The sequence below is a fragment of the Oncorhynchus tshawytscha genome, linkage group LG11 (assembly GCF_018296145.1).
Source record: "Oncorhynchus tshawytscha isolate Ot180627B linkage group LG11, Otsh_v2.0, whole genome shotgun sequence".
NCBI lineage: Eukaryota > Metazoa > Chordata > Actinopteri > Salmoniformes > Salmonidae > Oncorhynchus > Oncorhynchus tshawytscha.
This window is the reverse complement of record NC_056439.1, coordinates 5,505,235-5,531,265: the sequence shown is the minus strand read 5'-3', so window position 1 is coordinate 5,531,265 and position 26,031 is coordinate 5,505,235. Positions and strand designations below refer to the sequence as shown.

Sequence of the window (26,031 nt, the reverse complement as noted above, 5' to 3'; positions counted from 1 at the left end):
AGGGAGGAACAAGGCTGCAACCACCATGGGCTTGCTCCTACCTACCTAAAGATAGACTTCACTTCTACAACGGAACACTTTCTAGGATTAAAATATTTGACGAGGCTCTACATGGAGTACTGTCTCATGCAGTCCCACCCTCTCAGGCCCCAGAGCCTGAACAGGGTATTTTGTTTTTCATTACTGAAGGAAATGGGAATGTAGTTTTGTAAATGTTTTGTAAAATGTTATTTTCCCATCCCCATAATGGAATTCACATTTATTTTATGATTTCCCCCCCCCCCGTCCAGTTGGTGGCGGCAGTACACCATTTGCGTGTAGTTCGCCATAAAACCTCACAGAAGAAGAAGTTAACGGAAGTAAGCGTTGACCAAGAACACTTTTCACGTTAGCGTTTTTGTTAGATTCATTAACACAAATGGAACTCAAACTATGACTAATTTAACTGCACACCATCACATATTTGCCCCAGGTAGTCTTTAATTTGCGTTGGAGACAAGACTTGGTTGATAGTTGTTAGGTAACGCTAGCTAGTAGCTGTTAACAATGGATAACGGTATGGTTTTTCACACTCAAATAGCCTCCATCATGGAGGTGCTAGCGAATGCAGCCGTGGCAGAGATCTGTAAACTCGTAGACGACGACTATGCAGTGTTTCGTTTGGAAATTTCCCAAAGCCAGAAAGAAAACAGGGGATTGCGGAGGAAACTACAGCAACTGGAACTGAAGGTGGCACGGGAGCGCGTCCTCGCCGGTCGTCCCAGTAGTGTCAAGATCCTCGACCGATACAGAGGAATAGCAAGAGGTACATTTAGCAGAAGGTCGAGCTGTCTCCCCACTGCACTTGTGTAACTTTAGATGTGTTAACCAGAATTGGGTCTTGGTCAGTTTTTGGATAGTATGCAATAATTCCTCTGATTACTTAGCTATCTTGCACAAACACACCATATCATATTCTAACCAGGTTCTTGATTTACTGCATTTCCTATTATTTATGCATTGAAAACAATATGATGCCTAGAACATCATCAGTTGATCTATAAATAGTATATCAAGAAGTTATGCAAAGTGTTACTTTACATCCTTGCCAATTCTAGACCGTGTCAATAGGTTATAATATACCGTTGAGCATTGACAGTAGCTAACCTAACCACTTATTTAATTAAGCAATAAGCCCAAGGGGATGTGGTATATGGCCAATATACCATGGTGCTTGGGCTGTTCTTATGGACAATGCAACACGGAGTGTCTGGATACAGCCCGTAGCTGTGGTATATTGGCCATATACCACAAACCCCCAGAGGTGCCTTATTGCAATTATAAACTGGTTACAAATGTAATTACAGAAGTAAATGTTTTGCCATACCTGTGGTATACAGTCTGACATGGCTGTCAGCCAATCAGCATTCAGGGCTCGAACCACCCAGCTCATAACCCCTAATAATTCTCTCAGGTGAAGGACATCTCACTGGAGGCCACAGGAACTTTGTGAAGCCAGCGGGACACGGTACATGGAGAGATGACCAACCAATCACTGTTGACGAGGGAAGTGGAACCTCAACCCAGCACGTTATCATGATAGAGGTTAGTGTAATAGGGTTGCATTAAAAATTAGTTACTTTGTGAATAAAATGTGGTCTGTTTATTTCAGAAAGGCTCCCCTCAGCTATTCACTAGTTTCCATTTACATCGTAATTTAACTGCCATCGGGGAGTTTGTTAGACTTCCCTATGACATTGTTATCCAATTCAACTCATGTACCAGTAATAACTTCCTTTCTTCTTGTCAGTCTGCAGAGGCAGCAGGTCCTGCAGTCAAGCTAGAGAGGTCTGAAGGAGAAGAGGACCCATGGCACAGTAGAAACATCCAGACTGGAACGGCTGGCGTGCACCCTGTAGCCACAGTGCAGCCCAGGAGCCAACACAGCATCACGGAGGTCAGTGGAACGCCGGAGGTTAGTGGAACGCAGAACGTCTTCCTCAAGTCAGAAACAGATATCGAGACTTTAACGGTGCTGGACCGACTGGGCTGTCCTCCTGCTCCCCACTCAGAGCATTTACTTTATGGTAACACGAGCCCGAGGACAGTTTTGTCTCATCATGACCCAAGTGACTCGTTACAGACTGGCAATGATCCATCCTGTTCATACTCTACAGGGACAGAGATGATACCTGGTGACATGCCTGTGGGCTTAGATACACAGACTAATCCAATGAGAGGGAACTGGAACCAGTACAGTAGTAGTGTATATTCTGAAGGGTGCCTAGATAAGAAAGGGGAGGGTCTGGTCGTAGATGAGGTAAAAGTGGAGGGCGACACTCTTCTGACATGGAATGCAGACGAGACTCAGTTAGAAGGACACTCGCAGGGCAACACTAGTGACTTCTTAAACAACAGGGAGAGCTTAGAGACAAATCTAAATGTCGCAACCAACTCCCCTTTACATGCGTTCAGGGATCGCGACCCAGTGTCTAAGTCGATGGCACCTTCCAATTCACACGGCCGCATCCATTTCGATCAGGTATTGAACTCAAACAACAGGGCTCAGGCTCAGGGAGGGGGAGCCACATCAGGCAATAGTAAAGAGAAACGGTTCCTCTGCATGTTCTGTAACAAAGGCTTCAGCTGCCTCCAGAAGGTGGAGGTCCACCAGAGGATCCACACTGGGGTGAAACCCTTCAGCTGTACCCAGTGTCACATGTGCTTCAGCCAAGCTGGCACCCTGAAGAGGCATCATAGGGTCCACACAGGGGAGAAACCCTACAGCTGTACCCAGTGTCACATGCGCTTCGCCCAGGCTGGTGACCTGAAGAGGCACCAGAGGGTCCACACGGGAGAGAGGCCCTTCGCCTGTATGCACTGCAGGATGAGGTTCTCAGAGAGGAGTTGCCTCAGGACACACCAGCAGAAAAACCATTCCACTGTATAACATAGAAAGTAAAATTCCACCCAACAGCTTCTGACTTTTAGATCAAACCCTACATTAAAGACAAAGATTTATTGTCATTGTTGTCAACAGAAAAGATCCACAGATGAATTTGGAATAATGAGAGTAACAGATTTCAGTGTTCAATATTACTGGGTAGAATATTGCATCCAGACATTGTGTGATATATAAGCCTAAAGTCTGATACATATTGTGTTTGTACAGTGTAGGCTATATGATTTTCACAAATGCCTTTTTCATTGCTTCCATTCAACAACTTATTTTTTTCCCCCCAAGACACTTGAATGAATGCAGTTGTTTTTGTTGATGTGTATGTGTGGTTTTCATATGATATATTTAACACTTGTTTATGTTTAATAAACACAAAATGTGACTTCATTCTAAGACTTTCATTGAGACTCTCTTTAGTATACATCACATCTGATCTCAGCCTATTCTGCATACATACAACAGTGCTTTATAACCAATATACACTTACTAAATATACCTACACATACCCACACACTAACAAACACCTACTGTACACGTCATTATAGTTTAGTCAGGTTTGTCTGATGACTTTTGACTTATCATATCTGACTTGTTTTTACCCACATTATCATATTTATGTCCACCATGATGGGTTTAACAACAATGCAGTCATTATATAACTACAGTATAGGACTCAAAAATAGTGGGGATGGGTAAACACTCCATGTTGAAAGTGTGTTTATTATCTGTGTGTATGTACCTGAGGGAGTGTATGTCTGTGTGATCTGCATCACGTCTCTCTTCCAGGAGGAGGGTCCAGAGGTGCTGCGGATGAAGGAGGAGGGGTGTGAGGAGGGTCTGTGGAACCCTGAGGGGAACATGGTCATGGAGGACAACCAAACTACACCTCCTCCTGACCCCACAGAGGAACTAGCTGAGCAGCACAGGGCCACATACCGTCTCACTGAGGTGAGCCCACTGTGAACTACTGTCTGTATGGTATTAGGTCAGGACCCATATCCACAAAATGTGTCAGAGTAGGTTTGCAGATCTAGGAGCAGTTTTGCCTTTTCTATTTGGAAAGATCCTAGATTATCACTTGTACTCTGAGACTAGGTGCCCAGGTCTTGATTATTTTTGTTTTAAGTGTGGGACGATGCCTTTGAATTATTTGTTGATTTTATTACTTGACACTCTTAAAGTTACATGCTAGCTGTACCTGAAGACTTCCAGTCTTTGCGCTAAGCTGGCTCGCGAAATTGCCTCTAACTTCTTGCATACTGGATGCAGAGACATAAAAATGGTATCCACAGGTTAATCTGACTGAAGAAGTAGATAGTTGCCAAAATCACAAACTATCCCTTTAAAGAGTGTCAAGTAATCAAATCATCTAACACGTTTGCATAGTATTAATAGCAATCCCTCATTGTCCAATCAGAAGATGCTCCATAGCACAGTGCTCATATCAGATTTATTGATCTAACATCCTCTCACTCTGTATCTCTTACAGTCAGTAAACATGGAGGATGGGATGCCTGATCTTCTGCTAGTCAAAGAGGAGACAATAGAAGATGGACCAGAGTGCATTGATCTGCTGAGTGGACTAAAGATGGGGGAGCAAGGTAAGGGAGAAATACATATAGCCTACATACAGTAATAGATCTTCAATGGGAATACTAATGTGCCTGGCTATTAATTTTCTATTAAACTCATATGAAACAATATGAGTACTTTATTTATTAAACAATATCAATTCAATTTGTATAAAATACAAAACTGAAATGTGTACACCAAGTGTACAAATCATTAGGAACACCTGCTCTATCCATGATATAGATTGACCATGTGAAAATTAGGATCCCTTATTGATGTCACCTGTTATATCCACTTTAATCCTTGTAGATAAAGGGAGGAGACAGGTTAAAGAAGGGTTCTTTAAGCCTTGAGACAATTGAGACATGAATTGTGTATGTGTGCCATTCAGAGGGTGGGTAAGACAAAAAATGTAAGTGCCTTTGAACAGGTTATGGTAGTAGGTGCCAGGTGCACCGGTTTGAGTGTGTCAAGAACTGCAACGCTGCTGGGTTTTTCATGCTCAACGGCTTCCTGAGCGTATCAAGAATGGTCCACCACTCACAGGACATCCAGCCAACTTGACACAACATTGGCGTCAACATGGGCCAGCATCCCTGTGGAACGCTTTCAACACCTTGTAGAGTCCATGCCTCAACAAATTGTGGCTGTTCTGAAAGGAAATGGGGGTGTCACTCAATATTAGGAAGATATTCCTCATGTTTTGTACACTCAGTGTATCTTAACATAAGTCAGACATCACCAGGAAAATAACACACAAAAAATCCATGTCTAAAAATCTATCCATGCGTCATGTTTGTTAAGTCTTGACAGTAACATTTTCCTGTAGATGGTTGGCTGGAAGCTAACAGAGGAGACTGGGAGGCCATCTTGGATTCCCAGACAGGTGCAGCCAATGGCCCAGGGGACAACATAACCGAGCAGGCCAGGACCAGAGGCGACATAGTGGAGGTCAGTGGATGGGACAGTGTAATCAACTCTGGGCTGGGGAACAACACTGTTAACCACAACCAGAAACAGACAATCGAACAGAAATCAACATCCGAACTTACTCTCCATGATAACAGACTGGCTGAGACCAGGGCGAGGCGTAGATTTGGTCTGCGGGGACAAGGAAGTGTCCGTATGCAGCGGGTGAGAACAGACACAGACTCGGCTAGCGATGCTCCGTCCTGCTCCTATAATTGTGTTTCAGACAGAGTGATGGCGCATGAGGTTGACCCCCTAACAGGTGCTGCCTTCAGCCTGCCTTCTATAGGATCTATCAACTGGAACATGGACCCTGTGACAACACAGACACTCCCTGGCCTTCGACCTCCTCACACTCTCCTAATGTTTAACCAGACCTCAGAAAATGCCAGTGCATCAACACTAAATGGTTAGACAAGCCCATTGACAAATGACAGTAATACAGATGGAATAAGTAAAGGTGGTGGCGCTTACCGTTTTCATTCTGTGGGAAAGCCTTCAGTTTCCCCAAACAGGTGGAGATCCACCAGAGGATGCACACAGGGGAGAAATCGTTCAGCTGCCACCTGTGCCAGGCTAGTTTTTCAGACTCAACCAACCTGAAGAGGGTCCACCCAGGGGAGAAATCCTACACCTTCCCCAGCTTCCCCACCTGAAGATCTACACAGGAGAGGGGCCATTTGCCTGTGTTCTCAGAGAGGAGCTACCTCAGGATACACTAGCAGAAAATGCACACGGCCCATGTATAGTGAAATGTAATGTAGTACTAGTTATACTGAACAAAAATATAAATGCATCATGCAACAATTGGGTGAGTTACAGTTTATATAAGGAAATCAGTCAATTGAAATGAATTCATCAGGCCCTAATCTATGGATTTCACATGACTGGGCAGGGGTGCAGCCATGGGTGGGCCTGGGAGGGCATAGGCCTCCCCACCTGGGAGCCAGGCTAATCCTCTGGAGTGCCAGGCCCAGCCAATCAGAAGGAGTTTATCCTCACAAAAGGGCTTTATTACAGACATTAATACTCCGTTTCATCAGCTGTCCGGGTGGCTCGTCTCAGACGATCCCGCAGGTGGAGAGGCTGGATGTGGAGGGCTGGCGTGGTTACACGTGGTCTGGTTGAGGCCAGTTGGATACAGCCAAATTCTCTAAAACGACATTGGAAGCAGCTTATGGTAGAGAAATTAACATTAAATTCTCTGGCAACATCTCTGGTGGACATTCCTGCAGTCAGCATGCCAATTGTATCTTCCCTCAAAACGTAAGATATCTGTGGCTTTGTGTTGTGAGACAAAACTGCACATTTTAGAGTGGCCTTTTATTGTCCCCAGCAAAAGGTGTACCTGTGTAATGATCATGCTGTTTAATCAGCTTCTTGAAATGCCACACCTGTCAGATGGATGGATTATGTTGGCAAAGCAGGAATGCTCACTAACAGGGATGTAAACAAATTTGTGCACAACATTTGAGAGGAATAAGCTTTTTGTGCATATGGAACATTTCTGGGATCTTTTATTTCAGCTCATGAAACATGGGACCAACACTTTACATGTGTGTTTATTTTTGTTCAGTATAGTTTGTTGGTAGTTAATTATTTTGGTTTTTGATATCGTAGGGAACTTGTTGAGGTGACATGAGGAAAGAATTAGTGTGATAAGGTGATGGTTGTTGTGATGGTGTCTGTAAAAATGCTTCACTGATGAAGTGACTAATTCAAAACTAAACTAATTCCCTTTAGGTTGATGGTGTTTCATAGTGAGATAAAGATAGTGCCTTATTTCATGTTTACTTGACATGAAGTAGTGAAGATGTGTGTAGTGTTGAACCTTTTCCAAAGTATTCTAATAAATTATTTATGTAGTAGTGAAGATGTGTCAAAGTCCCGTGTGAGAGTGCATGACAGTTTTGCTCAAATTAAAGACTAAATTGACTGTGTGACTGATTTGTAAAAAATAAAAAAATTTAAAAAATTCTGTGATTGAGTTTCCCTCATCTCAGTCGAACCAAAACATCATACAGTGCATTCAGAAAGTATTCAGACCACTTTACTTTTTCCACCTTTTAAGTTAAAGCCTTATTTTAAAATGAATGAAGTTGTTTTTTTCCCTTATCAATCTACACACAATACCCCATAATGACAAAGCGAAAACAGGTTTTTAGTAATTTTTGCACATTTATAAAAAAATATTCAAAACAGAATTACCTTATTTACATAAGTATTCAGACCATTTGCTCTTAGACTCGAAATCGAGGTCAGGTGCATCCTGTTTCCATTGATCATCCTTGATGTTTCTACAACTTCCACCTGTGGTAAATTCAATTGATTGGACATGATTTGGAAAGGCACACACCTGTCTATATAAGGTCCCACAATTGACAGTGCATGTCAGCGCAAGATTCAAGCTATGAGGTCGAAGGAATTGTCCGTAGAGCTCCGAGACAGAATTGTGTCAAGGCACAGATCTGGGGAAGGGTACCAAAAAATATCTGCAGCATTGAAGGTAACCAAGAACACAGTGGCCTCGATAATTTTTAAATGGAAGGAGTTTGGAACCACCAAGACTTCCTAGAGCTGGCCACCCGGCCAAACTGAGCAATCAGGGGAGAAGAGCTGTGGTCAGGGAGGTGACCAAGAACCCAATGGTCACTCTGACAGAGCTCCAGAGATCCTCTGTGGAGATGGGAGAACCTTCCAGAAGGACAGCCATCTCTGCAGCACTCCACCAATCAGGCCGTTATGGTAGTGGCCAGACAGAAGCCAGTCCTCAGTAAAAGGCACATGACAGCCCGCTTGGAGTTTGCCAAAAGGCACCTAAAGGACTCTCAGACCATGAGAAACAAGATTCTCTGGCCTGATGAAACCAGATTGAACTCTTTGGCCTGAATGCCAAGTGTCACGTCTGGAGGAAATCTGGCACCATCCCTATGGCGAAGCATGGTGGTGGCAGCATCATGCTGTGGGGATGTTTTTCAGTGGCATGGAGTGGGAGACTAGTCAGGATCGAGGGAAAGATGAATGGAGCAAAGTACAGAGAGATCCTTGATGAAAACCTGCTCCAGAGTGCTCAGGACCTCAGACTGGGGCGAAGGTTCACCTTCCAACAGGACAACGATCCTAAGCACACAGCCAAGACCATGCACGAGTCGCTTCGGGACAAGTCTCAATGTCGTTGAGTGGCCCAGCCAGAGCCCGTATTTGAACCTGATCGAACATCTTTGGAGAGACCTGAAAATGGCTGTGCAGGGACGCTCCCCATCCAATATGACAGAGCGTGAGAGGATCTGCAGAGAACAATGGGAGAAACTCCCCAAATACAGGTGTGCCAAGCTTGTAGCATCATACCCAAGAAAACTCAAGGCTGTAATCGCTGCCAAAGGTGCTTCAACAAAGTACTAGTCTGAATGCTTATGTAAATGTGATATTTCAGTTATGTTTTTTTATTTAAAAAATAAAACAAATGTTTTTGCTGTGTCTTTATGGGGTACTGTATGTAGATTGCTGTGTAAGAAAAAAAACGTAATCAATTTTAGTATAAGGCTGTAACATAACTGTGGAAAAAGTTAAGGGGTCTGAATACTTTCCAGATTCACTGTATGGTGCATTTTATTTTTTTATAATAATTTCCAATGGCTCCATATTGTTAGGTACTTGAATCACAGTGTTATAGTTTGGCTCGACTGTGGTTAACATTTTATAATATAGTGTCATGTTTCTGTGTGTACAGCAAAGAGTTTCTTAAATAAACCTTTGTACAGAAAAGTATCATCTTTATTTCCAGTCTGCAGTCCATGAAGACCGGCTGATATCCGGTGTTGCTGGCGGGAGAGACTGGACTTCTGAAGCTGCTGATCACAAATCCTGGTCCCAGACTGGACCCTGGGTCAGGAGCCGTTTCTCTTCCTTCCCAAGTCGGAACCAGGGCCCAATCGTGAGGGACAGAGACTCCACAACAACCACTACACAGAACACAACCAGTGGACAGGTGGACTGAACAACCTCAGTCCTGGTGGTCATCAGAGAGACAGAGGCTCCTGTCAGGGATCCAGTCTGCAGCCCAGACCCTTCTCTTTACAGTTTCAGTGCAGGGATGAAGCAGGGCCTGGAGCTGATAGAGATAGACCCTCCTGTTCTTATGATACAAACACCACAGTATCCATGATGAACAGAACAGGTCACCCTGGGCTTCAGCCTTCACATAGAGTTGTGGGAGACCCCCCTGGTGGGAGTCTAATAGGAAGTCTGTCTTCTCCTTCAGGATCCTGCCTAATGCCTGGTGACTGGGTTCATAGAAAGCCTGGACCTGGGTCTAGCCTTCCTCAGTTACCTCATGGTTACGCCACAAATACAGACAGGGTCAGGATGGGCGTTCGTCACAAGAGGTACCTAGCCTATAACACAGCACACAATCCCAACAACACCCAAACAATGACTAGAAGTCAAGGAGGGAGCTCAAAACTAACCACCAGTGGGCGGTGGCTCCTGTTTCTACCTCTGGTGCCATTGGGTCAGAGCGTGTGAGACCGAGCATTAGAACGGACGCCGACATGCCGTACGCCTGCCCCACCTGTGAGAAGCGATTCGCTCATGCGAACTATGTGAAGAGGCACCAGGCCGTTCCCACCAAGGAGAGGCCCTTAAAGTGCAAATTATGTTACAAGAGATTCTCCTTCCTGACTAACCTGATCAGACATAGGAGTGTCCACAACGGGGAGAAAACGTAGCAGTGTGGCATGTTAAGTGTCTTAGGGTAAGAGGGTAATTAACCACATACCTCTCATTAACCCTTTGTTAACTTGCTATTTGAAATTGGATTGTGAATACCTATTTTTATGAGTGTTGCTAACACACTTTTCTTTCTAAACGAGTGTGCTCTCAGCTTTAAAGACAGTGATAACACATAATTTGATGTGTAATGTTATATGCAGTATCTTATTTAAAAGAACAGCGCGAGTACGTTTTTCATTGAAAAGTGACCAAGAACAATTTCCACATTAGCGTTGTTATTTATGAACACCCTGGAACTCAAAATATGACTAATTTAACTGCACAGCATCACATACTTACCCCAGTTAGCGTTTAATGCGTTCCGGTAACTCAGAGCTCACCAGGTCACCCACCTCTCGTGCATATTTTTTGTTCCGGCACCTCCCGATTTACAAAGTAATCACTGATTACATGATTAAATAACCATAGTTATTCTACAACATTGCCTGATTTTTTTGCATCTTGTTTTTGTTATATTGTAAGGCCTAAATGAAATGTACAAAACATGTTTGTATGTAATAATTCTTGAAAACACTTATGGCCATTTAAAAATAAAAATAAACTCCAATGGCTCCATATTGTTAGGTACATGAATCACAGTGTTAGAGATGGGCTTGACTGTGATTAACATTTTATAATATTATGTAATGTTTCTGTGTGTACAGCAAATAGTTTGTTTGGGTAGCCTAGCAGTTAAGAGAGTTGGGCCAGTAACCAAAAGATCGCTGGTTTGAATACCCGAGCTGACTAGGTGGGAAAAACCTGTTGATGTGCCCATGAGCAAGACACTTAACCCTAGTCGCTTCTGTATCAAAGCGTCTGCTAAATTACTAAAGCGCAAATGTAATAAACCTTTATACTTTTCTGCACAATCTTTGTTTGCAGTCTGCAGTCCATGAAGAGCTGCTGATATCCAGTGTTACTGGTGGGAGAGAGTGGACCTCTGAGATGGCTGGTCACAAAGACTTTCCCCGGATCACGAACATGGATCAGAAGCCATCACTCTTCCTTCCAGAGTCAGAACCAGGACCGAGCCACACAGAACACATCTGGCGGGGAGTCCGGTTGCCGGCATCAACATCTCAGGTGCCACCTACCACTGATGTTCCCTTGAGCAAGGAACTTAACCCCCTAAACTGCTCATTGGATGGTGCACTGCGGCTGCTCTCTGCTCCAGCCTCTACAACTTAATGTGTATGTATGTATGTGTGTGTGTGTGTGTGTGTGTGTGTGTGTGTGTGTGTGTGTGTGTATCAGGTGTTGGATAAAAGCAGAAGACAAATTTCCATCACACAATCCCAATAACAATGGCTTGAGTTCAATGAGGAAGCTCAAAGACTGGCTCCTGCTTCTATCACCTCACAACGTGGGAGGCCAATTATTGGGATTGACGTCGACAAACCGTGCACGTGGGAATCCTTCACTGAGGCGAAGTATGTGAAGAGGCGTTCACACCAAGGAAAGGCCCTTCAAGTGCAAACTATGTTAAAAGAGCTTCTTCCTGACTATCCTTATCAGACTGTGTCCAAAACGGGGAGAAATCGTAGCAGTGTGGCTTGAGATATACACAGTGGATATCTGGGAACCTTATTATAGTTATCATGTGAAGTGTATTGGGGGCAAGAGTTTTTTTTGTATTACTAAGTCCCTCAGTTGTGCATCGGAGGGGTATACTATGATTGAAGCTAGATCTACTCAAGGTTTTCTAAAGCTAGCCTGCTTCAGTTAGCTTCACACTTCAGCTCAGGCTTCATCCATACTATGACAGTTGATATTGTTCGTCCGCCTGCGGCTGACTCTAGCAGACTTGCAACTGCGCGTGCATGTCGCACATTTTCATGTGTGCCTAAATCAAAATGAAAGAAAAGTTATCTTGCAAATTCAGCAGGCCACGGTGCGAAATAGGCTTGTTGATGTTCCGTCTTTATTTTATTACTTAATCGTTCATTTAAAAAACATGTATATTTCACCTTTATTGAACCAGTAGGCCAGTTGAGAACAAGTTCTCATTTACAACTGCGACCTTTTCACTTCTATCAATACAAATAATTGTATTAAATCAAACACAAGTTTTACTGTGCGTGAAGTTTCAAATACATTGTCATTACTATATGTGTAATATGATTGGTATTATAACATAACATTTTTTAATTAATAAAATATTTAATCTGTCATATTCCTCAAATGAAGGGGATGCTGACGCAATCTTTGTGAGAGGTAGGAAATAAAAGTTAATTGGTGCTCAATTCGCAGCTCATTCATCACAAATGGAGTTAGCCCTGAGTTAGCCTGCCCGGGAACAGGTTAATTCTGAAGGAGTCGTTGCATAGAAATGTACATGGCTAAAAGGTGAGCCACTTTCGTTGTACCTGTTATCCCGAATGGAACTCAAGAGTTGACCAGTTATCTCGCTAACTCCTCAAACCATCTAGTATAGGGCTCAAGGTACGCTTACGTTCTCACATGATACACAGATCTGTTGTTTGGTGTGTTGGCATGGCCAAAACACTGTAATTGAAGTGTAACACAACATTTCTCCGAATTTGGTTTTGCTTATGTTCTATTCATAAGAAATATGTCCCCCTCTTTTTATAACACCCTTTAAACAGTGGTACCTGTTCCTTTACTACGGTGATAAAATCTGTTAAATGGTGCTGTCCGTTTGATATGTTTACTTTTATTTGCTTGTTTATTATTTAAAATTAAAATCGGTCTTCGTTTCTTTGGCTTCCTTAACCTATAGGTTTTTTTCCTTGCCACCGATGGGATAGAGCGAGACATTCTTTTTTAGATAATTTACGGTATTTTTTCTTAACAAGGCTGAGCTTCCAAGAAAATGAACATGAATGGTCATTGCTATCTAGACTCTTTGGAACGTCCCTTCCCCATTGAAGTTGAAAATTAAAATGGGTAAGGGAAGGGTTGCCGACGTCCCAGGGATTCCAGATAGCAACGACAAATCATGACTCGTTGGTTTGATGTAGCATTACCCGTTTCCTTTTCATTTAGCCACACCCTATGACCTATGACGCCAAAAACGTCATTTCTCTTCAGTGTAAACGGAAGTTAGCAATGACCAAAAACAATTTCTACGTTAGCTTTTTCTATTGCTGTTATTTATACGTTTATTAACACGATGTAACTCTAAATATGACTAATTAACTTAACAGCATCACATACGAATTGGAGACGGGACTTGGTTGATAGATGTTATCTAGGTATAGTTAGCTAACAATGGCTAACTGTATGGTTTTTCACAATCAAATAGCCTCCATTATGGAGGTGCTAGCGAATTCAGCAGTGGCAGAGATCTGTAAACTCGTAGACGACGACTATGCAGTGTTTCGTTTAGAAATGACTCAAAGCCAGAAAGACAACAGGGGATTGCGGAGGAAACTACAACTACTGGAATTGAAGGTGGCACGGGAGCGCGCAGAGAGAACTTTGCGACAGCACGTCGTCGCCAGTCGTCCCAATAGTGTCAAGATCCTCGACCGATACAGAGGAATGGCAAGAGGTACATTTAGCAGAAGGCAGAGACTGCGGGGCCTGTCGCCCCGTTCACGTTGCGCATGTGTTCAGATGTGTTATCCAGAGTTGAGTCTTGGTCAGTTTTTTAGATAGAATACAATACTTTACCTCATTAATTAGGTGTTATATTTATTTGACCTTTATTTTACCAGGCAGGTAAATTAAGAACCAATTATTCTTGCACAAAGACACAATATTCTAACCAGATTCTTGATTTACTTAATGTCCTATTATCATACTCAATAAAAAAAAGAATGTGATGCATGGAACATCAATCAATCAATAAATAGTATATCAAGAAGTTGTGATACATTTTACTTTGCCAATTGTAGACAGTGTCAAGAGTGTACAATATAGTGTTGAGCATTGAAAGTACCTGACTTTACCACCCCTTTTGCCCCAATCACTTTCTTAGGTGAAGGACATCTCACTGGAGGCCACAGGAGCTTTGTGAAGCCAGCGGGACACAACGTGTGGAGAGATGACCAACCCATAGCTATAGATGAGAGGAGTGGAACCTCAACCCAGCATGTTATCCTGATAGAGGTTAGTGTCATAGTGTAATATAAAAAAATTACAGTATGTGACATGTTTATTTCAGAAAGGCTCCCCCAGCTATTAATTTGCTTACATGTACATCCTTATTGATCTGCCATAGGGGAGCTTGTGAGAATTCTCTACAATATTGTTATCCAATTCAACTCAAGTACCGGTAATAACCTCCTCTCTGCTTATCAGTCTGCAAATGCAGATGCTGCAGGTCCTGGGGTCAAGCAGGAGAGGAATGAAGGAGAGGAGGACCCACAGCACAGCAGAGACATCCAGTCTGGAGCAGGGGCTGGAGTGGCCCACCCTGTAGTCACAGAGGACCTTGCCGCTTACGCTGCGCCCCAGGCCAGGACCGGACGCAGCATCACGGAGGTCAGTGGAATGCTGAACGACGTCCTCAAGTCCGAGACTTTAACTGTAACACAGAGGCTCTTACACACAGGATCTGACCACAGATCAGACCCAGAGAGACTGGGGTTGGGGCCACTGGCTCCCGGCTCAGAGTACTTACCAGTATTTCACCAGAGCCAGAGGACGGTTAATTCCCATGGAGATGGTGATGCGTTCTACACTGGCATTGATGATCTGTCTTGTTCTTACGCTACAGAGATGGACCCTGGCCACATATCCTTGGGTTTAGAGACACAGACTGATCTGTTTAGAGGGGACTGGAACCGGTACAGTAGTAGTGTATACTCTGAAGGGTGCCTAGATAAGAAAGGGGAGGTTATAGTGGTAGATGAGGTGACTGTGAAAGTGGAGGGCGATACTCCTCCTACATGGAATGCAGATAGTCAACTAGGAGATGGACAGTCACATGGCAGAGATTTCTTAGATTGCAGGGGAAGCTTAGAGACAAATCTAAATGTCGACACTCACTCCCCTTTACACGTGTTCAGGGATCGTGACCCAGTGTCCACGTCATTGGGACCTTTCGATTCACATGGCTCCATCCTTTTCGATCAGGTATTGAACTCAAAAGACCAAAGTGCCAAGACGCAGGGAGGGGGAGCCACATCGGGCAAAAATAAAGACAAACCGTTCCTCTGCATGTTCTGTAACAAAGGCTTCAGCTGCTCCCAGAAGGTGGAGATCCATCAGAGAATCCACACAGGGGTGAAACCCTTCAGCTGTACCCAGTGTCACATGCGCTTCGCCCAGGCTTGCAACCTGAAGAGGCACCAGAGGGTCCACACAGGGGAGAAACCCTACAGCTGCCCCCAGTGTGAGAAGAGGTTTTCCCGCCAGCACCAGCTGAAGATGCACCTGAAGGCCCACACGGAAGAAAGGTCATTCACCTGTACGCACTGCGGAAAGAGGTTCTCGGAGAGCTGCTACCTCAGGATACACCAGCAGAAAAACCATTCCACTCTGTAACGTAGAAAGTAACCATTCCACTTGATAGTTTGACATTTTAGATCAAACCCTGCATTAAAGACAAATGGGAATTGTTTTCAACAGAAAATACCCATAGATTAATGAAACCCATTAGGCTACAATCCCTCTTATTCTCTGGCTATATGCAAAAATCTATACATCTCCGAATGGGTCCAATAATTGATAATGCAGTTAAAGTGTGGAGACAGGCCAACAGACATCTCATGATATCATTCCCTTTTCAGAGCCAGGGCTCAAAACACTTTGTTTTTCATCAATTGTCTTGTAGAAATATTTTCATCCTCAGTGACATCTTTGACAATTCAGGTCTTCATACTTTTCAAGACTTCAAAGAATCATATAATCTCCCAGGGACTTCTCCCCCCCCATGCTCCGCTTGGCTTTCAAAGAATACGGAGTATCCTGGGATTCCCTTATTGCCACCCATCCCCTAGTTTAGACTCTTTTGAATACTCCCAAATCTGTTGGCCTGGTCTCCACTTTCTACTCCAAACTTAATTCGAACGACAAGTGTTTACCTGCGGTCACTTCCATCTGGAACAGAGAACTAATAGGTTTTGGAGAACAGTTGAACTGGAAGGTGATATGGAACAATGTTTTCTCATAAAACATCTCACCAGTTGATTAATTTAAAATGTATTCACAAATGTTTTTCTACACCATATCGCCGCTTCCAGATGAAACTCTCTGGCGATAATCTTTGTAAACGCTTGCCCTCTTGGATCAGTCGGGATCTATATACATATGTTCTGGGAATGCCCAGTGAATCTGTGCTTGAAATTCACTGTTCGACTGAGAGACCTTACAGATAATTGTATGTGTGGGGTACAGAGATGGGGTAGTCATTCAAAAATCATGTGAAACACCGTTATTGCACACAGAGTGAGTTCATGCAACTTATTATGTGACTTGTTAAGCCCATTTGTACTCCTGAAGTTATTTAGGATTGCCATAACAAAATACTTATTGACCCAAGACATTTCCGCGTTTCATGTTTAATTAAGTAGTAAAAATGTCAAATAACATAATTCCATTTTGACATTATTGGGTATTGTGTGTAGGCCAGTGAAACAAAATCTAAATTTAATACATTTTAAATTCAGGCTGTAACAACAAAATGTGTAATAAGTCAAGGGGTGTGAATACTTTCTGAAGGCTCTAATAGTCGGAGGTTATTCGAGGATAAACGATTTTTAACAAACCCACTTTTATCATTAAATGAAGTTCTGTCTTGACTTTGGAAATGGTAATCGCTACATGGTCTGAAAATAGTTTGTTGAGAACGCTCTAATGCAGTTAACATTTCCAATTCGGATGTTTTTTTTCTTCATTGTGATTTATTCAACCCAGATGCAAATGCAGCTGCATCAAAGGTTTTCTTTAAAAAATGATGTCCATCCCACAGAATCGGTGGTCAGAATCAGTGAATTTGTATTGATCATTATTAATTCATTTGGTTCCATTTCAAATTGATCACAGAATGTAGGATAACCAGATGGAATTCAGTTATATCTAACAATATACTGTTCAGGCAATCAAAAAAACGTTAGATCTTATGAATTTGTAGCATATGCATTAATATTTTTTTTTTGGGGAAGTGTACACATTAATAAATTGTTTCTTTCCATTATGGATACATTTATGGAAAGTGATTCTGCCTTCTTAAGTCTGGGTCTTTACCCAAGATGGTGATTTTGAGTTTATGTATTATTATGATTACACCTTTAGATTTGTTTGGGGCTGATGAAAAAGCAGACAAGTTGGTACAAATGGTTCTGCATTCTATGTGAGTCCTTATAGAGCAGGTGTGTTTCTGGGAGCGTTGCTATATCAATATGGTTTCTTGCTAGAATATCAAGACGGCGAGACCGTTTGATAGGAAAATGTATCGGTTTCAAATTCCATGAGAGAATAGCTAGGGTTGACATTTGTTTTTCAGAAAGGAATGTTTTATTGATGATAAAATGGTTCTTTAGTGTTGATAAGCCCATGGATGTGTAACAAAAAAGCAGGATCCACAGGGATCCCCCCGCTGGAATAAAGACGAATAGCAGCAAACGCTTGTGGGTGTGCAAGCAGCATATAGCAAGCAGCACGTTCGATTTAAATAGTTTAATCCATTCTCCATTTCATACATTTATTCACAGGTAAATAGTAATATGCTCTAAACCGCCCTGGTGACAAACAAACTTTGCTGCCCCGTTTCCAATCGTCCACATTGCTAGGGGAATCTATTCAAGTAAAGGCATTTCGAAAAGGTAAAAAATAAAGATGTATTTTTAGCTAGCCAGCTACAGTGTAGGCTAACTGAAATGAGCTGCTAACGTAGCTAGCTATCTACCTAGCCAACTTTACATACTGTATAGTTAGCTAGCTGAATTAAATATCACCAGCTACCAAACTTCATATTAGCTATCTGTCTTTAAGTATTTGTCATTGTAAAAAAACAAACTCCAAATGTATTTGTGGGTAGCTAGCTAACAGCCATTGAGGAGGGTGAAAGGATAGCAGCCCCAACTGTCAAAGTGAGAGATTTGTACTTTGTACATGTAGGTAGGGGTCAAGTGACTATGCATAGATAATAAACAGCGAGTAGCAGCAGTGTAAAAACAAAGGGGGGGGGGGTCGTCAATGCAAATACTCCAGGTGGCCATTTGATGAATTGTTCAGCAGTCTTATGGCTTGAGGGTAGAAGCTGTTAAGGAGCCTTTTGGACCTAGACTTGGCGCTCCTGTACCGCTTGCTGTACGGTGGCAGAGAGAACAGTCTATGACTTGGATAACTGGAGTATTTGACCATTTTTTTGGGCCTTCCTCTGACACCGCCTGGTATATATGTCCTGGATGGCAGGAAGCTTGGCCCAGTGTTGTACTGGGCTGTACGCACTTCCCTCTGTAGTACCTTACGGTCTGATGCTGAGCAGTTGCCATACCAGGCGGTGATGCAACCGGTCAGGATGCTCTTGATGGTGCAGCTGTAGAACCTTTTGAGGATCTGGGGACACATGCCAAATCTTTTTAGTCTCCTGAGGGGGAAAAGGTGTTGTCGTGCCCTCTTCACAACTTTCTTGGTGTGTTTAGACCATGAAAGTTTGTAGAGGATCAGTGTGGCAGATATGTTGTTGCCTACCCTTACCACCTGACTGACAGCCAGGAGCCAATATTATTATCCCTTACGACATGCATTTGTCAGCTAAATTGCACGTTCATTCTGTGCCACTCAACTCCCATTTATAATGAGTCTCATTTGTAATAAGAGGGATATACCTGGATATTGGCCTATGTATTGTTGATGTGTTGCTATAGTCGTGGATGGATCAGTGATAGAGATACAACATGCACAATGTCAAAGTGGACAAAAAAATCACTTTTTTTTCAACATTAATGAAAAATAAAACACTAATATTAGGGGTGTCCCGATATGACATTTTGGGCCGATATCCAATATTTTCCGTGCCCAAAAAAACAATACCTATAACCAATATTTTTTAAGCATTCTAGTAGAATTAAATAGTTAACACACACATGGACCCAGCGGTCTAAGGCACTGCATCTCAGTGCAAGAGGTGTCTCTACAGTCCCTGGTTCGAATCCAGGCTGTATCACAATCAGCCGTGATTGGGAGTCCCATAGGGCGGTGCATAATTGGCCCAATGTCTTCCAGGTTTAGCCGGGTTAGGCCGTCATTGTACATAAGAATTTGTTCTTAACTGAATTGCCTAGTTAAGTAAAGGATACACACACACACACACACAACACCACTCTGACCAAAAAGTTATTTTGTTGGTATTTACATTAGAGGTCGACCGATTAATCGAAATGGCCGATTAATTAGGCCCGATTTCAAGTTTTCATAACAATCGGAAATCTGTATTTTTGGATGCCGATTTTAGACAACTATTTTTGTATTTAATTTTTTAAAATAAAAATATATATATTTTTACACCTTTATTTAACTAGGCAAGTCGGTTAAGAACACATTCTTATTTTCAGTGACGGCCTAGGAACGGTGGGTTAACTGCCTTGTTCAGGGGCAGAACGACAGATTTTTACCTTGTCAGCTCTGGGATTCAATCTTGCAACCTTACAGTTAACTAGTCCAACGCTCTAACCACCTGCCTCAGGAGCCTGCCTGTTACACGAATGCAGTAAGAAGCCAAGGTAAGTTGCTAGCTAGCATTAAACTTATCTTATAAAAAAACAATCATTCATAATCACTAGTTATAACTACACATGGTTGATGATATTACTAGTTTATCTAGCGTGTCCTGCGTTGCATATAATCGATGCGGTGCGCATTCGTGAAAAAGGACTGTCGTTGCTCCAACGTGTACCTAACCATAAACATCAATGCCTTTCTTAAAATCAATACACAGAAGTATATATTTTTAAACCTGCATATTTAGCTAAAAGAAATCCAGGTTAGCAGGCAATATTAACCAGGTGAAATTGTGTCACTTCTCTTGCGTTCATTGCACGCAGAGTCAGGGTATATGCAACAGTTTGGGCCGCCTGGCTCTTTGCGAACTAATTTGCCAGAATTTTACGTAATTATGACATAACATTGAAAGTTGTGCAATGTAACAGGAACATTTAGACTTACGGATGCCACCCATTAGATAAATTACGGAACAGTTCTGTATTTCACTGAAAAAATAAACGTTTTGTTTTCGAGATGATAGTTTCGTGATTCGACCATATTAATGACCTAAGGCTCGTATTTCTGTGTATTATGTTATAAATAAGTCTATGATTCGAGAGAGCAGTCTGACTGAGCGATGGTAGGCACCAGCAGGCTTGTAAGCATTCATTCAAACAGCACTTTCGTGCGTTTTGCCAGCAGCTCTCCGCAATGCTTCAAGCATTGCGCTGTTTATGACTTCAAGCCTATCAACCCCCGAGATTTGGCTGGTGTAACCGATGTGAAATGGCTAGCTAGTTAGCGGGGTGCGCGCTAATAGCGTTTCAAACGTCACTCGCTCTGAGACTTGGAGTAGTTGTTCCCCTTGCTCTGCATGGGTAACGTTGTTGTCGATGTGTTCCTGGTCCGAGCCCAGGTAGGAGCGAGGAGAGGGATGGAAGCAATACTGTTACACTGGCAATACTAAAGTGCCTATAAGAACATCCAATAGTCAAAGGTATATGAAATACAAATCGTATAGAGAGAAATAGTCCTATAATAACTACAACCTAAAACTTCTTACCTGGGAATATTGAAGACTCATGTTAAAAGGAACCACCGAGCAAGGAACTTAAATGTTAGCTTTCTTACATGGCACATATTGCACTTTTACTTTCTTCTCCAACACTTTTATTTTGCATTATTTAAACCAAATTGAACATGTTTTATTATTTATTTGAGGCTAAATTGATTTTATTGGTGTATTATATTAAGTTAAAATAAGTGTTCATTCAGTATTGTTGTAATTGTCATTATTACAAATAAATAAAATAAATCTGCCGATTAATTGGTATCTGCTTTTTTTTTGGTCCTCCAATAATCTGTATCGGTATCGGCGTTGAAAAATCATAATCGGTCGACCTCTAATTTAAGTGTCCCCATTACCAGTAAACATAATCAAAATCTATTTCTTTCACTTGCTGTGCTGTTGTTCATTTGTTCAGTCGTTTCATTCTCAACCAGTATTTCATCATACATGTCAAGCAGTGACGTTTCAGCTCTGTCTGTCCATGGCATCTCTTCTTCGGTGCACACTGTCACTGTGTCCGTTTCCATCTTGGCCAGCTGTGTATGTAACATTTCACGTAAACCCTGTTTCTTGTCTGCATCGAAGTAGCGGTCTTTGTACCTAGCATCGAGTATGGTGGTGACACCGTAAAGAGGCTCAGAGATAATGCCACCGAATCACTTGTTCACAGCCTCGAGTACTTTTGTAAGTTTTAACCCCACGGTCTGTGTCGGCAGTTTTGTTGAGCAGGCGTTTCAGTGCCATGACAGAGGGTATCACGTCTGCTGCAGACGCAGTTGATGAGCTTATTTCTTGAGTCAGTTGTTCGAATGGAGCTAGCTAGTGTGTTTCAAACATGTTCTCAAATGCCATTGAAATGGCAGCAGCGGTATGTGAACTGGCACATTCTTGAGCATGCAATACAGCTTTCCTCAGTACGAAATCCTCGTCGACCCACTGTGCTGTCAGACTCCACATGCCTATGGGGCTGACATTACTGGTCCAAATGTCAGTCGTGAAGCTAATAGCAGTGACGCCCATAGCAAGTAGCTCATAGATGTACGTTTCAACAATACTGTGTAACTCCGGTAGGGCAACATATGAAAAATAGTGTGTACCGGGGCTCGACCAGTCGGCGAAAGCCAACATCATCCACGACAGAGAACGGTTGATTGTCAAGGGCAATGAATTCCATTATCTTGACGTTAATGGATTTCGCCTTTGAGTTGCCTGCTGAAATGTTCTTACTCTTTCAAATGACCGATCGACTTGAACTTGTTTAGTTGTTGGAAGTGTGCGCTTGGTATTTTTCTGCTTTTGTTCTGTGTAGCGCTGTATTTTTCGCGGCGTCATTACATCATCTAGGTATGCACGTCAGCTTTGACATCGGTTTTGCACATCGGCTTTAAACTAGATATCGGGCCCGATGCCGATGTTGGCATTTTTAGCTAATATCGGCTGATTCTGATATGCTCACCGAAATATATATATATATATATACAGTGGGCTCCAAAATTACTGGCAATACACAAACAATACTTAAAAAAATATAAACAATATAATTATAGAGAGAAACTCAAAATAACAACATGTGAAAAATACTGTACTTTATTAATGTTTCAATGGAACCCAACAAAATCATTTATTGATTGAATTAAAAATCAATGTCCTCCAAATCAAAGTTTCACAATTAATGGCACCCTTAAATATTTTTGTAAATAACATCTGCCAACATTAAACCAGGAATTCTCTCTTTTTTTTCTCTCTCTCGGAGGACCTGAGCCCTAGGACCATGCCCCAGGACTACCTGACATGATGACTCCTTGCTGTCCCCAGTCCAACTGACCGTGCTGCTGCTCCAGTTTCAACTGTTCTGCCTTATTATTATACGACCATGCTGGTCATTTATGAACATTTGAACATCTTGGCCATGTTCTGTTATAATCTCCACCCGGCACAGCCAGAAGAGGACTGGCCACCCCACATAGCCTGGTTCCTCTCTAGGTTTCTTCCTAGGTTTTGGCCTTTCTAGGGAGTTTTTCCTAGCCACCGTGCTTCTACACCTGCATTGCTTGCTGTTTGGGGTTTTAGGCTGGGTTTCTGTACAGCACTTTGAGATATCAGCTGATGTAAGAAGGGCTATATAAATACATTTGATTTGATTTGATTTTGAATTAAATTCCACTTAAGTTTATCTAAGTGTTAAAGAACTAAATTGAGCCATTACATCATATTTTACAACCATGGGTGAAACCATGAGGTTATCTAATTTAATAACTTAATTGTATTACTTCCTTACTTCCTGCCACCCCCCCTCACAAATCACAAGGTGTCAACCACATTTTGACAGAATGGACCCTATAGGAACTACTGATGCATCATGGGTGAATAAACTTTATTTAAAAACTGATTGGAGATTTTACAGGAACTTGAAACATTTTTACAGTAATGAGAAATGTGTTTTTCCGTGATAAATATAATGGTTTTATGTCAACTTCAAATAACATATAATTTTTATTATGATTTAGGGTGAATTCATAATAAGTGGGACACTTTTTGCATTTCCATCTTCTGTAACCTCTTTCGACATCTATCCAACATATTAGCCCAACACATGATACATTTCTGAAATCCTCAAGATGTTTTCTAATCACACAAAAATGACAAATGTTGATATCATATTCACAGGAGGCATGACACACCCATTTGTGTACACTGAGCCAAAACCATATTTTCAGTTTGCATTTGGTAAACTAGGACAGCAGGTTAGATAAACTGGGATAGTTGTAATTGTACCCCAATGACAATTAATTTCAATTTTGTGTGAATAGGAAACATCTTGAGGATTTCAGAAATCTATCGAAAGAGGTGACAGAAGCCTGAGCCAAAACCGGGTATGAAAAAAAGTGTCCCACTTTTTCAGAATTTACCCAGCGATAGTTCTACTTGGTGCCAAAAATGAACAGGATAACAGTACAACAAGTACTACAAGAACCAGAGCCCTACCTAACCAAAGTACAGGTTCCTAATGTAAACTGGATGTCTTTCCTCCATTGGAAAAGCCTATAAAGACTGTCCCACTACTTTAGCTAGCTACAGTTGGTAAAGCAGGACAACTAAAAACATGACTGAATTACTCAATTGAAATATAATATTGCTACTTTTATTTATTTTGATGTACCAGTACATAGTATGCACTATAATACATGATTTTGCACGGTGCGTTATTTATGACAGTTTTATAACCTCAAAGGGATACTTCTGGATTTTGGCACTGAGACCCTTAATCTATTTCCCCAGAGTCAGATGAACACGTGGATGCCATTTTTATGTCTCTGTCCAGTATGAAGGAAGTTGAAAGTACTTTCACAAGCCAACTAGCATTAGTGCAACGACTGGAAGTCTATGGGTATCTGCTAGCATGCTAGAAGATACCTGACTTGACCAAAGGGATCTGCTCAAACGTGCACATTAGTTTTGATTTTCACTTGTCAGAACAAGAAATATTCTTCAGGATTAACCCTTTAAAGCCCATGTTATATATCTGTAACATTGTCTTTAAACACCTGGTTACGCGTCTGTACATGATTAATACATAAAAGGAAACCACTATCTTCAAGAAGACATCCCCATAAACACCTTTGGCACCCGCTGGTGGCCAATCGTTGTAATTACACTATCAGATTTGCGCTGAAAATCCCAATTCCTCCTCCGAATGGTCTCGGACATTGTCAAAAAGTTGAGTTTCTGAAATTCAATGCATGCAAAATGCTTATACAATGTCCAGAGATGGCTGAGTACATTTTCTAAGAATAATGTTAATTTTTAGGTAAGTTAAGCCACTTGAAAGTGTGTTACCTATAGTAACATCGGGGTTTAAGTGATGCAAACCAAACCCCACAGAAATATGTTATTTGGGTTCTCCTTGAGCATTCCTATCACTCTTCGATTTTTTTTTTTTTTGTTGCAAGGAAACTGGATCTGGGTACTGAAATGTTAAACTGTCGCAGTTTATATGATGCCCCATGTTTTTTTCAAGTAACATTGTATAAAATGACTTAATTTGAACGCATTTCGGTAAGAATTTTGGGTGAAAATATACAACATTCTGGTTCAAATGTAGACACAGTGCCATAAACTAGGCATCTTAGACTTCAGAATGACAGTTGATTTTTGCAGATGCATCATGTTTTGTAACTCAATTTGCTACCATGATTAAAAATGGGCTGCGTTCTGTATTTTTGATGGATAATTGCTGTACTGAATGACCAATTGAAAACGTGGAGGGGGTGAGGTTGTGGTTTGGTGAACACTGTCAGCATGGCCACTGCCCTTTAAATACAGTACCTCGCTTATTGCTTTAAGGCACACCTTGTCACACCCACCAAACCGGAGCAAACGTATCTCAAAGTCTGTTCAAGAACGTTTTGGGGAAACGTGTTGTTCAGTACAAACCCTTCCGCAACGTAGCAAACGTGCAGCAAACTGAACGCTCCTCTGGTTTCATGAGCATCACCAGCCCTTTTAATTTAGCCACAACCTTTGAACTATGACGCCAATCATCCATGTAAACGGAAGTAAACGACCAAGAACAATTTTCACGTTAGCGTTTTTATTTAGACGTTTATTAACACCATGGATCTAAGATTATGACTAATTTAACTGCACAGCATCACATATTTACCCCACGTAGTATTTAATTCGCGTTGGATACCAGTCTTGGTTGATATACGTTATCTAGGTAATGCTAGTTAGCTGCTAACGTTAGCTACAATGGCTAACTCTAACTGTATGGTTTTTCACACTCAAATAGCCTCCATCATGGAGGTGCTAGCGAATGCAGCCGTGGCAGAAATCTGTAAACTCGTAGACGACGACTATGCAGTGTTTCGATTGGAAATCACTCAAAGCCAGAAAGAAAACAGGGGATTGCGGAGGAAACTACAACTACTGGAACTGAAGGTGGCACGGGAGCGCGTCGTTGCCAGTCGTCCCAGTAGTGTCAAGATCCTCGACCGATACAGAGGAATGGCAAGAGGTACATTTTGCAGTAGGCCCGAGGTGCGCGGCCTGCCGCGGTTCATAGATGGCTCAGTGCCTCTCGCCCCATTCCCCT

The 26,031-nt window shown here is 42.0% G+C and overlaps 3 protein-coding genes and 1 pseudogene across 7 annotated transcripts in view; 3 read left to right on the top strand and 1 right to left on the bottom strand.

The window, feature by feature from the left end:
• LOC112232358 (zinc finger protein 473 homolog) overlaps positions 1 to 26,031 on the bottom strand; it is a 282,634-nt gene that overhangs the window by 195,083 nt on the left and 61,520 nt on the right. The window lies entirely within an intron of this gene.
• Positions 1 to 26,031, top strand: part of LOC112232352 (zinc finger protein 777-like) — a 125,735-nt gene that overhangs the window by 84,008 nt on the left and 15,696 nt on the right. For 2 of the 3 annotated variants that reach the window (XM_042330481.1, XM_042330480.1), the window contains exon 1: positions 25,470 to 25,953. The exons of the other annotated variant lie outside the window; for it this stretch is intronic. In XM_042330481.1, the coding sequence (XP_042186415.1) occupies positions 25,689 to 25,953 (265 nt within the window). In that variant the 5' untranslated portion in view covers positions 25,470 to 25,688. Of the gene's footprint in view, positions 1 to 25,469; positions 25,954 to 26,031 lie in introns of those variants that run through there. 3 annotated transcript variants of the gene reach the window in all.
• Positions 31 to 6,518, top strand: LOC112232353 (annotated as a pseudogene).
• Positions 13,275 to 17,316, top strand: LOC112232458 (zinc finger protein 500-like). Of its 2 annotated transcripts, XM_042330528.1 has the most exons (4): positions 13,276 to 13,766; positions 14,196 to 14,326; positions 14,519 to 14,701; positions 15,296 to 17,316. In XM_042330528.1, the coding sequence occupies exons 1-4, from the start codon at positions 13,484 to 13,486 to the stop codon at positions 15,704 to 15,706; spliced, it is 1,008 nt and encodes a 335-aa protein (XP_042186462.1). In that variant the 5' UTR covers positions 13,276 to 13,483; the 3' UTR covers positions 15,707 to 17,316. The 2 variants fall into 2 exon arrangements, with proteins under 2 accessions (XP_042186461.1, XP_042186462.1); XM_042330527.1 differs by having other exon boundaries at positions 13,275 to 13,766; positions 14,519 to 17,316.

Excerpts from the sequence above, each read along its gene's own strand:
- LOC112232458 (XM_042330527.1), top strand. The coding sequence starts at position 13,484 with ATGGCTAACTGTATGGTTTTTCACAATCAAATAGCCTCCATTATGGAG. Across the intron at positions 13,767-14,195 it reads ATACAGAGGAATGGCAAGAG|GTGAAGGACATCTCACTGGA; the intron begins GTACATTTAGCA and ends TCACTTTCTTAG. Across the intron at positions 14,327-14,518 it reads AGCATGTTATCCTGATAGAG|TCTGCAAATGCAGATGCTGC; the intron begins GTTAGTGTCATA and ends TCTGCTTATCAG.